Source organism: Ruditapes philippinarum, unplaced genomic scaffold (genome assembly GCF_026571515.1).
Source record: "Ruditapes philippinarum isolate M1 unplaced genomic scaffold, ASM2657151v2 ctg2494_1_1_1_1, whole genome shotgun sequence".
Classification (NCBI taxonomy): Eukaryota; Metazoa; Mollusca; class Bivalvia; order Venerida; family Veneridae; genus Ruditapes; species Ruditapes philippinarum.
The window spans coordinates 299,475-311,853 of record NW_026863666.1 but is presented as its reverse complement, the minus strand read 5'-3'; the positions used below and the strand labels follow the sequence as shown (position 1 = coordinate 311,853).

The following is a 12,379-nucleotide window of genomic DNA, read 5'->3' as shown; positions in this document are numbered from 1 at the left end:
CACACTGGAATAAATCGGAAATGCATTTCCTTGTCGAAAATTACCATTTAATGGCATTAGTCTTACATATTACATGTATAAGCAAAGTATTACCGCTTACTAGACTAGCCAGAACTAGACATGAAACAAAGTGGTGTTTGAGGCACGTTCCTTGGTCGCAAGGCACACCTTTTTAAAACACAATGCCAACGTCAACACCCAGGCCATCATTCCCTCATTACCTATTTATCTAAAATGTAATCAAAATAAATGAGTATTTATAAAATGAAAAAGAAAGTAAACGTAAATTCGACTGTCTTATTTATTTGGAAGAAACAGGATTCAATGCTGGGAAAATGGCAGTTTGCTAAAAATGTCATCTGTATATATTTTGAATTTTAACATTAAAGATAAATGACAAAAATTGTTACAGATACTAATCTGCATTGCTATCTTGAACTTATAAAGTAACAAAATCCCTTTTAAAAGGGTTTGAACAACACTAAGCAATTGTTTTGTTGTTAAAAGTGGGGTTATCAAATAACGGAAACAGTTTGATTATCAGCAACGGGCTTCTGTGTAGTGTTATTGAGTCACTTCCGGTGTTAAAGCAGACGACAAAAAGACTCACTTTTCTCGGTTACATGATGATTCATATGTGTGTTTAAACAATATTTAATGTTTTGTCCGCGTCAGCATTTTTAACCTTACACCTTACTAAGGTTAATATTACATTCAAACAGTTTAAGTTGTGAACAATCAGTTTTTTTGTTTTTTGTTGTTTTTTTTTTCAATGGCTAATATCGCTGATCATTTTATTGTAATATGGCGACTTCCTAAGCAATTTTTGTCCCTCCTGGCATTATTCAAGACATACAAAACATTGTTTAAAGAAGTAAACAACAATATCCATGTATTATTTAAAGCTATAACTACATAATATTATATAGTGCCAGTACATTTTCAAATACAGAGCCAGATAAAATTCATATCTGAAAAAAGACTTAAATACTGAGAAGAATAGTCGCCATATGTTATTTACAGTGCCGGTGTGGCTTTAAAGCCAACAAAGAAAACATTTTAAGAGATATTGCATACATGACTCAATTTTCAAAATCATTTCAACTGCTTCCATATTAATCATTTCATCTCTCTCTAGTATCAAGGTTGTTCATTGGATATGTGCTGTCACATGGTCACTCAATGATTTTCTACTGTGGGCTAGTAGCTGACTCACTACTGGCATGCAAGAAGAAAATGGATGTCATTCAAGAAAAAAAAATGTCATTCAAAAGATAGCAATGTTTCTTAGGTGTCCATAAGGTATTTAATAAAATGCATCAATCATTGGGTTTGTCACTGATCCACCACGAAAATCCCACGAAGTGACCCCCCCCCCCCCTCCGCTCCATTCATTTATTTTTATTTTATTATTGATATTATTTCTTTCTTTGTTTATTGTATTAATATTTTTATTTATTTATTTATTTTTAGGGGGTGGGGGTGTCTTTAGTACATGTAATTTATTTAAGTTTCCCCCTGTTTTAAAATTTTAAAGTAGCATACATTAATAGCTTTGTTTGTATTTAGTGTCGCTTGAGAAAAACGTATTTCACAAAGAAATTGGTTTGGCCTGAGGAAATTTACTACGTTCATTGAAAGTAGGCTATAAAAATATGTTATTTTGTTACTTTACATTCTTTACAGTCTATTGAGTTTATTGGTCAGATCACGTGACATAAACTAAATGTATACATACAAGTACTATTGATATATTTATAGCAAATGCAGTGATGCGCTGAGCCGAGGATATTACCATATATGGTTATTTCTATCGGAAACCTCAAGAACGCGGGTCATATGAATAATAATTAGGGTGAAACACGCGGATTGAAATAGTTGGAAAAAGTTTAGCATTCACTTGTGTATTTGATACCGGACGTACAGGAGGGTCTTATTTGTTTATTAAAAAAACAAGGTTCTATTAAATAAATAAAAATGTGTGACGAAGATGTTGCAGCTTTGGTTGTAGACAATGGATCCGGTATGTGCAAGGCTGGCTTCGCCGGCGACGACGCCCCGAGAGCCGTGTTTCCCTCGATTGTCGGCAGACCCAGGCATCAGGTATGAGTAACTTTATTTTTGCATATTTTTTATTGCGCTAAATACCATTATCTATTTTCAGTGATATAATCAGATAATTATATATACCAAAATACAAACTGTATTCTATTTACGAACTGTTACTAGAGCATTTTTATCGTAAAAGGGCGTTGGCGACAATCAACATCGCACATGTAGATAAGATTTACCATGTCATAAGCATTATCGGTTTACCATACAAATGTCGGATGTTATAGATATTCTATAAATGTACCCTTTTCCGGAATGTATATTCAGATATAAACTGATTCAATAAACATGTAGATCATTTATTGCACGTTTGTCTGATTTTAAAAAGGGTGGAGGGGTGCAGGGGTGAAGTGAGGAAGTGCAAAACATGTTCGGTGCCCCTTTTTGCTGTTTGCTTTATAAAGGCTCGTTTATTCTGATATTCGAATATAGTACTTGTTCATCTACATACCCGAACCTCATCCTTTAGGCCTAGTCCTATAAATATGACGTCGCTTTGAGATAGTTTGCTTCTGGGCAAAGCAACCGACAAAAACTATAACAAGCCTGTAACGTCTAATATATTGGACTACCTTTAGGCCATGCTTTGATTCGGAACTAAGGATTTCAATATCAAAATTAAAACTTGAATAACCATTGGAAATTCTAAGCATTTTCGGGTCGTGCAAGGTAAAGTTGAACGTTGATAAGTGTCACAATGCAGAAAGCAGCCACTAACATATTTTATATTTTTACCTTTAGTATGTCTTAATTTACCAAATTTAACGAATGCTACAGAATCTGTATCATAAATTGTGTGATGGTTTAAGTTAGACGCTCATGCACAAGATACTTTTTATAAAAACAGCGAAATAAAGTTCATATCGAACAATACATGTACCATGCTTAAAGCAAGGAAAGCTTTCAACTTTCATGCGAAATTGTGTTGATGGGTTCCAAGCATTAAAGCAGCATGCCTCCAGATTGATTCATGTCAATATTTATGAAAATTTTGAAAATGTATTTACAAGTAAAATATTTTGAACAAAGAAAGTAATTTGCATATTGCAAACGGTGCTTCCACAAAAATGGTTGAAATATGCAAAAATAGCCCTTTCTGCGTTAATCTCGCAGTAGAAATATGGTGTTAAATGCTGCAAAATTAGCCGTTAATAGCACGTAACATGTAAATCATTACTTGAATATTTTATTTCTCTTAAAACCTTCGTACATTTTTCTCAAGTTTTATTGTCTTGAAATATTTTTGTCTCAATTAGGGACATGCAGCTTTAATAAAAAAAACATGACCATTGACACGCGAGTTGAAGTTCTAAATTATGTAAAGATTAAGTTCATAAAAGACCAAAGATATGGAAGATCTGTCCGGACAATTGTTGAAGATCGTAGGCACTTAACAAAACGGATATTCCTCGAGTTAACCAGAGAGTAGTTATATCCGCCCTAGCACATTCATTTAAATACATGTAGATAATAACTTTAACAAGCCCTGAACGCGCGTCACTTATCAACATACATGTACTTCTGTATATCCTTATTTACAGTGAATAAACATTTAAGTGTAACATTCCTACATTACTGACTGCTGAATCAGCGAAATGTTTATTACAGTCGAAACGAGGATGAGTTAATTTTCCGGTTTATGATTTTAATGGGAATAAGCCATGCGTGTCAAAGTTGAATTTTTTATATAGTTTTTGGTTTAAGGATAAGGTTATCAAGATTGGGTTCTCTTAAAGAAAATTTAGTAAATGGTTTATGACTATATATCTAATCAAACAATTTACTTGTATATTTCAGGGTGTGATGGTTGGTATGGGACAAAAAGACAGCTATGTCGGCGATGAAGCACAGAGCAAGAGAGGTATTCTAACTCTGAAATACCCAATCGAACACGGTATCGTCACCAACTGGGACGACATGGAGAAAATCTGGCATCATACTTTCTACAATGAACTCCGTGTTGCCCCAGAGGAACACCCCGTACTTCTCACCGAAGCCCCTCTCAATCCTAAGGCAAATAGAGAAAAGATGACCCAAATCATGTTTGAGACCTTCAATTCACCAGCCATGTACGTAGCTATCCAAGCTGTCCTGTCACTTTACGCTTCCGGTCGTACCACTGGTATTGTGATGGACTCTGGAGATGGAGTATCGCACACTGTACCTATCTATGAAGGTTACGCACTTCCTCACGCCATTTTGAGATTGGACTTGGCCGGAAGAGATCTGACAGACTATCTTATGAAGATTCTCACAGAACGTGGTTATTCTTTCACCACGACAGCCGAAAGAGAAATCGTAAGAGATATTAAAGAAAAATTATGTTATGTTGCTCTCGACTTTGAACAGGAAATGCAAACTGCTGCCTCATCTAGCAGTCTTGAGAAGAGCTACGAACTCCCCGACGGTCAAGTCATCACCATTGGCAACGAACGTTTCCGGTGTCCAGAAGCTATGTTCCAGCCATCTTTCCTTGGTATGGAATCCGCAGGTATCCATGAAACTACATACAACAGTATTATGAAGTGTGACGTTGACATCCGTAAAGATCTTTATGCCAACACTGTGTTGTCAGGTGGTTCAACTATGTTCCCAGGAATTGCCGACCGTATGCAGAAAGAAATCACTGCTTTGTCTCCACCAACGATGAAGATCAAAATCATTGCTCCACCAGAGAGGAAATACTCTGTATGGATCGGTGGTTCTATTTTAGCCTCACTTTCAACTTTCCAACAGATGTGGATCAGCAAACAGGAATACGACGAAGCTGGGCCGTCCATTGTACACAGAAAATGTTTCTAGATAAACAATTATACCAATTAACTAAATTACTCCTTCAACTAGTGCAATTATAATTATGTGCGTTATTGTTGTTACATTTTTGATACGCATACATTTCGTTTAATAAATGAATAAATTCTTGTATTTCATTGATTCAGAGCGTTTTGTCTCCAATTTGGTCCAGAAATGCCTACGTTGGTCCGACAGGTCGAAAGAAAAGGTCAAGGCCGAAAAGGAATCTTAGCAATAAATACATGTAGTAACACGTGCGCAAGAAAGGTCAAATTGGCCACATTTTCTTTTCATGTGTGTAACCTTTTCACAATAAAATGTCTTCATGAAGTTCGATGATAAAATACATGAATTTTTAAGTTACTGATCTTTGCTAAGAGGAAGGTATTACCATGTCCATTTAAATGTCCTTACCTCATCTGCGTTATTCCGGGCACGAGGGAGTACCTAACGATAACCACTGACTGTAAGCTAGCAGGATAGCGCCCTTGCACGAAAGATACTCGAACCAAGAGTGGAGACCTTAAACACTTAGTAACAAAATCCCCTTTACAATGAAAAATATTAATTTCCAACATGGAAAACACTGTTTGGAAACAACAAAACCTCTCGATGACGAAAATGTTTTTGATTTTTTTCCCAAAACTGCTTGCCTGTCAGTTTTGCAGGCTCGACAATTTGAGAATAGGGAGAGCTATTGTACGAGTCACTTTTCTTTAGGTTATGCGGGCAAGCTGGTATCTGCAAAACTATTGAAACAATGGATTGACACTTGTCCCATAACTCTTCTTCGAGTTACCTTTTTACAAACTTTTACCCCTCTTACTGTCGAGAACTGACTGAATAGTCGAGCGCATTGTTTAACGCGCAGCTCTTGTTTAATGCATATCCTCAAAGGCGGAATATTTAATAAAAAATAAACGAAAAAGCCTCGGTTTCCACTTAAGTTCATGGAATAAAATACACGTATTGTCCTTCTATAAGCAAGACTACATAGTAGTTCTTTTTCTGTAAAATACTGCTCAGAAGAAAACATAAATTTGAAATTTACAATGGGTATATTCGGATTAAAATAGAAAATCATTCTTAACCTGGTTTTGTAAAAAAACGCTTTTTATTTTTTTTGGACATTTTGCGCAATGCAAAATAATTTTTCTGATAAAAAAAAACGGGACGAGGGAATGGTCTGAAAATTTGCACACAAGTAACTGGTTCAGGCCGACACCAAAGGGTATACAAATCCAGAAGAAATGCAACCGCACGAAATATCAAAATATATGCACGGCCGTGTCATACCTTTTTTGCGGAGTCGTAAAAGCTGCATGGATATGTGATAAACACTGTAGTCTGCAAGTCATTGACAACTTCTCCACATAAATGAGCTGATACGGTGATGAGATATATTTTGTGAATCAAATCGTACATGTATAGTATTTCAATTATCAACATTTAACAAGATATATTTTATAATATCGCAAACGATAAGGTCTGAACGTAAATAGTGAACAGAAGATTTCACATTGAGTTTTTTTCTTTTTACTGGAAGCATAGAAAATTGCATACAAATGCTTGAAAGATGGACACATCCATATGGAAAGGGCAATCTTTCCGTCAAACTTTGAATAAGTTATTATCAATAATAGCCGAGATGGTCCGATTGTGGTAAGGGTTAAAAGGGTGGCTGTGCAGATCTATTCTTTCAGGTCGTTGCTTATAAATATTTTTTGAATAATTGTGTGGCCTTTCATTTAAAATAAAACACTCTTTCAATGTATGTTACTAAGTAAGACATAACAATAACGATGAATAAAAATGTTCATGAAATATAAGATATAATCTTAATGGGTTTCATGAAGGAAGTTTGTTTGTTTGATTTTTGTTGTTTTTAATAGATTCAGGAAGAAAACTGTTTCGATATGAAAATAAAGTCACTTCCTTTTTCGTTGACGTCGATTAAAAAAAACGAAATATCACGAGAGTAGATTTAGCTTAAAATTATATGCAACAGTAAACTGTGCAATACTGGTTTTTAATGAGCGAACAGACAAAACTAATTAAATTGAATGTTAATATGATGAGCTTGAGTGTCTTCATTATACAGTCTAGAGATCGATCTGACCTGACCTAATGTAAAATTTAGAAGCCTGTTCCTTTAGTGTGATTTATGACTGTTACATATAGGCTATTACAAAAAAGGAACAAAAAGAAAGTAAATTGCAATTAATCATGAGACATAAGATAGAAATCACAGAAAAACTGTTAAAAGTATATTTGAGCCGCGTCACGACAAAACCAACATAATGCATTTGCGATCAGCATGGATCCAGACCAGCCTGCGCATCCGCGCAGTCTGATCAGGATCCAAGCTGTTCGCTATCAGTTTCTCTACTTGTAATAGAGTTGGTAAGCGAACAGCATGGATTCTGATCAGACTGCGCGGATGCGCAGGCTGGTCTGGATCCATGCTGGTCACAAAGGCACTATGTTGGTTTTGTCGTAACGCGGCTCATTTATGCAAAGCTGCATTGAATATATTGCTGATTAATAAATGCGACCGTCTGACTTTTACCCATTACTTGCTGGGAATAGTGTCGTCTAAATGATTCGTATTTGAATTTCAATCTGTCTGCGGTTCCAAACGCTACAGTTATCGTTCGGAGCAGGAGTAGGGGTGCTTTTATGCTTATTGTTGTTGTTTTGAAACAACACCAACTAATAATATAAAATCTGAAGTTAAGAATTATTTTTGGCCACTTATATATAAATATATAATATTGTGGTATAAGGGAGATTACTCGCCTGTTAACTGTAACATTACAAAAATGTAGTTTAAATAGAAGTCAACTGGGAAACACATAAACGATTGAAGTTAAACAGTAATGTTACAGTTCAGGCGAGTAATCTCCCTTATACCACAATATTATATATTTATGTATTTTGTTGCATTCGCGTTTCTCCGGACTATCATTTTAGAGATATGCATATAGATGGGGGTATGTACTGGAAGCAGTGGCATAAATGCACCCAAAACATAAATAGTTTCTTTACAAAATAATTATAATAATGATAATAAATCATAGGTACATGTACGAAATCCAACATGACTATTGCTTTTTAAAAATCAGAATCAGGAAATATTGGGCCATTTACTTACCATGTTACTCGTTTTGACCAATATAGATGTAATATATACATGAGTGTAGGTCCAGTACTGAATTTATTAAACCGAGTTGAATAAAAGTATATTCTAAAGGAGTTGAATACAATTATATTCTGCGAGCCTCTATAATTATTGTCAAAGAAAAACAATACATTTAGCAATGACGCTACACCAATGTAATATTTTTTTCTTTTTCATATATCAAAAGTAAGAACTGGTTGTTTATTGATCCAATTTTTGCTTTCTTAAAAAGAGGATATATTATACTTATTAACATAGTGCTTATAATATGAACATATGAACATCTAATAAATATTATTGAACTTATGGCTAATTTTCGAGCAGTTATGGATCACCCTCGCGTAGTCCATTTAGCTTAAAAATAACCATTAAATCTCGCGTGATTTATTGGGAGAATTATTGTTGGTTATTCGTCATGAACATATTTTGTAGTTTAGACATTTTGACTTGTTTAATTTCATATTATTATTCAGTTTAAGAAACATAAGATTTATTTAAATAAATAAATGAGAAACATGTAAGATTTTATTGAAAGGAAAACATTATAAATTTGGTGGCGAATTTAAAGGAACTCCACTGAGGTCCAAAAGCCTAAAAACATAAAATTTGAATTTCTTACATAGATCAGCTGTGGCACTTAAAACATAAATAATGCAAAAAGATAATTAAGAAATGTAATCAGAAATCAATTTAAATCATATCTTTGTGTTATTCTTAGCAGGATTTGAATATAGAAAGCGTTGCAACGCTTTTTAGTTTTCGGTCATTAGAATGTTTTTCTGGAAAAATGGCGTGAGCGAATTATCTGAAATTTTGCACATAAGTTTCAAGTCTTGACTACAGCAAATGGAATATTAATCTCGAAAAGTTATTTCTAGTCTCATCATGTAAAAAAAACTCAGTGGAGTCCCTTTAATTCTGAATATTAAATGATCAGAATGCCATAAAACAGAGAAGAGAATATACATCGTATTGAACAATTATGCAGAGATAAAATGATATACATGTATTAAGAAAGAAAAGTTACATCTTCTCATTCGAACGACGTTATTGCGTCACTGACGTTGGTTCGTCACTGACGTCACTAACGTCGTTGCGAAGCTGCAGAGAAACGTTCTCATAAACATAAAAGGTACGATATAACTACAAGCAATAGATATCATTTAAGATGACCGAATGTCTTCGAAATTTGTTTACTCGCGTAATAAGAGGTCAACAAAACGGTGACACAAACAAAACTCTGAACTATTCACGTGACATCATTTATTTTTGTATACCAAAAGATAAAACGGAGAAATTCTACGATAATGGACCCCAAAAGTGGAAGCTTAACATCAGTGGCTTTATGTGGTTGTATAAACACGCAACCGATGATCTTTTGGATAAACCTTGACATGGATATATGTACGAAAAATTCGTACTCGTGGTTGACGGGGAATACATGCGTGTTGAAGGTTGGGTACCAATTCCCAAGCTCGACCTCGGCTGGTGTAGAACAGACGAAGACGAAGTGAATGGCGATGCTCTTCAACAACATAAACCAAGCAAAGAAAATGTTGTTTCTGTAGATATTTCCAAAAATGTGTCCAGAACAGAAAAGCTGACCGGGATTAAAGAAGAAAACATCTACACAAACAAGGCTTTATTGCTGTCAAAATCTCAACGTGACAGAATCAGATTCTGGTCGTACAGTCGTCACATGAATCAGTTTTGAACATATATATTTTATTATAGTCTTACAGAAAAAAGTCAGCTGAAAGTAAAAGAAAGGAACAATTAACAAAATATTATTTGGATTATAAAACTAATGATACATATCATGGCGATGACGTCACAGGGGATGGCAATGATCTCAAAGCAATGGATATATGACAATTGTATGAAAACGATCGATTTATAACAATAGATATACGATTTATAAAAATGAATATATGACAATAGTATGAATATGTTTGCTTTATAACAGTGGATATCAATTAAAGAAATGATATTGTAATATGCAGAATCCATTTGTTTGTTGTTTTTTGTTGGTTGATAAAAAATAGATTATCTTAGCACTTCAAGGATAAGGTTTGAAAACTGCTGTTCCAGCTTTTTATGGTAACATCGACAAAAGCCATATATCTTTTCATTTACATGGCGTGTTTAAAATTAATTGGTATTGCTCCACTTGTCCTGTACTTCCAAGCCTTTCACAATGTGCTTTATTAATTAAGATATCCTGTAGAACATTCCAGTCGTACTCCTTCTCTTTTCAGATGATATTTCTTTACGATAGCATACGCAGAACTTGGCTTTGGCTGCCGAAAAAAAAAAGTCATGTTTTAAACTAATACACTACTTGGAGACCTTGGACGCTTACATATTATTACGTCTGTATGCGCCACTATAGGTTCCCTTTACCACGGGAAACTGAAGATTAAAGCAAAACAACTGTTTCAATGAAAAAAAAAACACCACTTTTCATTAACTACTTTAAATTTTATAGTGAAACAGAAAGGATAGCTTAAGAATGTGTTTACTTGAATTGTGGAACCTTAAAAATTTTAGTAAATACTTCTGCTGATCCCAACTCAACATTTCCTGCTGAAAATATGTAAATATTTCTATTTAAGATTCGAGCAATAAAATTTGATTAACCAATAGAAAATCAACAAGTATTCGCATTAAAAAAAAATGCTAGGAATCGTCGTTCAGTCGAGTATTTTAAAAAATATAGAATCATGATAAACATTCATTAGTGAAATATAGAGCTTATGTTTGTTTTCTAAGACAAATATTTCGTAATTTGTTTCCACCACAGAAGTTTTACACACTAGTTTCGAGATTCGAACATAATTTTACATAGGAATCCCGACAGAAGTTATGTAAAATTTATACTTATGTTTAGATGGCACTACTTCTATAATGTTACCTTGTATATACTTGTTTTTATTCTTTATTCAGCTTTTCAAACATTCGGGGAAATATAAAAGTATTTACTTACATGTATATTCCACATGATTTCTGAATCCGCGGTGAGAGACAAATGACGATAAGACTCAATATCTGAGAATAATTTCCACGGAGAGCCGGGTGCGGAGATCGAGTGTTCGTCTTGTCCGAGAATCAAAACAAGATTACAAATCAATTAATTAATTAATTCTCCTATTGAGCTTAACTGGTCCATATATTATGAATAGATCGGACCCTGGATAAAATATCCCTATTGAGGTACGAGACTGAGGTAAACAGGTAACCTTTTTCCTTGGAACTACATAATGTACAATGTACAATTGCAGATTTCCATCAGAGCATTCATGAATGGATTTTTTGAAAATATCCTCTAAGATAAGAGGAATGTTTATGTTTGCCCGTGCTTATCCATACATAAATGTGTCTTTAAAATACGGTTCAGGGTGTTTTCTTTTCTTTTATTAAAGGGATTCCACTGAGGTTTAAAAGCCTAAAAACATAAATTTGAATTTCTTACATAAATGAGCTGGGGCACTTTAAACAGAAATATATGCACAGATAGTTAAGAAATATACTTTGAAATAAATTGTAATTCGTATTGTTATGCTTTTCTTAGCCCGATTTGAGAGACAAGCGTTTAAACGCTATTCATTTTGGGTCAAGTCATCACCATTGGCAACGAACGTTTCCGGTGTCCAGAAGCCATGTTCCAGCCATCTTTCCTTGGTATGGAATCCGCAGGTATCCATGAAACTACATACAACAGTATTATGAAGTGTGACGTTGACATCCGTAAAGATCTGTATGCCAACACTGTGTTATCAGGTGGTTCCACTAAGTACCCAGGAATTGCCGATCGTATGCAGAAAGAAATCACTGCTTTGGCTCCACCAACGATGAAGATCAAAATCATTGCTCCACCAGAGAGGAAATACTCTGTATGGATCGGTGGTTCTATTTTAGCCTCACTTTCAACTTTCCAACAGATGTGGATCAGCAAACAGGAATACGACGAATCCGGACCATCTATTGTACACAGAAAATGTTTCTAGATAAACAATTATATCAATTAACTAAATTACTCCTTCAACTAGTGCAATTATAATTATGTGCGTTATTGTTGTTACATTTTTGATACGCATACATTTCGTTTAATAAATGAATAAATTCTTGTATTTCATTGATTCAGAGCGTTTTGTCTCCAATTTGGTCCAGAAATGCCTACGTTGGTCCGACAGGTCGAAAGAAAAGGTCAAGGCCGAAAAGTAATCTTAGCAATAAATACATGTAGTAACACGTGCACAAAAAAGGTCAAATTGGCCACATTTTCTTTTCATG

General features: G+C 34.5%; 2 protein-coding genes across 2 annotated transcripts; both read left to right on the top strand.

Annotated features, from left to right (window-relative positions):
• Positions 1-1,888: 1,888 nt before the first annotated feature.
• Positions 1,889-5,046, top strand: LOC132722922 (actin, cytoplasmic). Its single transcript, XM_060707546.1, has 2 exons — positions 1,889-2,103; positions 3,910-5,046. Exons 1-2 carry the CDS (start codon positions 1,978-1,980, stop codon positions 4,912-4,914), a joined length of 1,131 nt encoding a protein of 376 aa, XP_060563529.1. The 5' UTR covers positions 1,889-1,977; the 3' UTR covers positions 4,915-5,046.
• A 6,699-nt stretch (positions 5,047-11,745) lies between these two features.
• On the top strand, positions 11,746-12,093 carry LOC132722911 (actin, alpha skeletal muscle). The gene has a single exon (XM_060707527.1). It carries the CDS (start codon positions 11,746-11,748, stop codon positions 12,091-12,093), a length of 348 nt encoding a protein of 115 aa, XP_060563510.1.
• Positions 12,094-12,379: the final 286 nt, after the last annotated feature.

What these genes read in the sequence shown, in the direction of transcription:
- LOC132722922 (XM_060707546.1), top strand. Translation starts at nt 1,978, where the DNA reads ATGTGTGACGAAGATGTTGCAGCTTTGGTTGTAGACAATGGATCCGGT. An exon ending in TCGGCAGACCCAGGCATCAG is followed by an intron (nt 2,104 to 3,909) that starts GTATGAGTAACT and finishes TGTATATTTCAG; the next exon opens with GGTGTGATGGTTGGTATGGG.
- LOC132722911 (XM_060707527.1), top strand. Translation starts at nt 11,746, where the DNA reads ATGTTCCAGCCATCTTTCCTTGGTATGGAATCCGCAGGTATCCATGAA.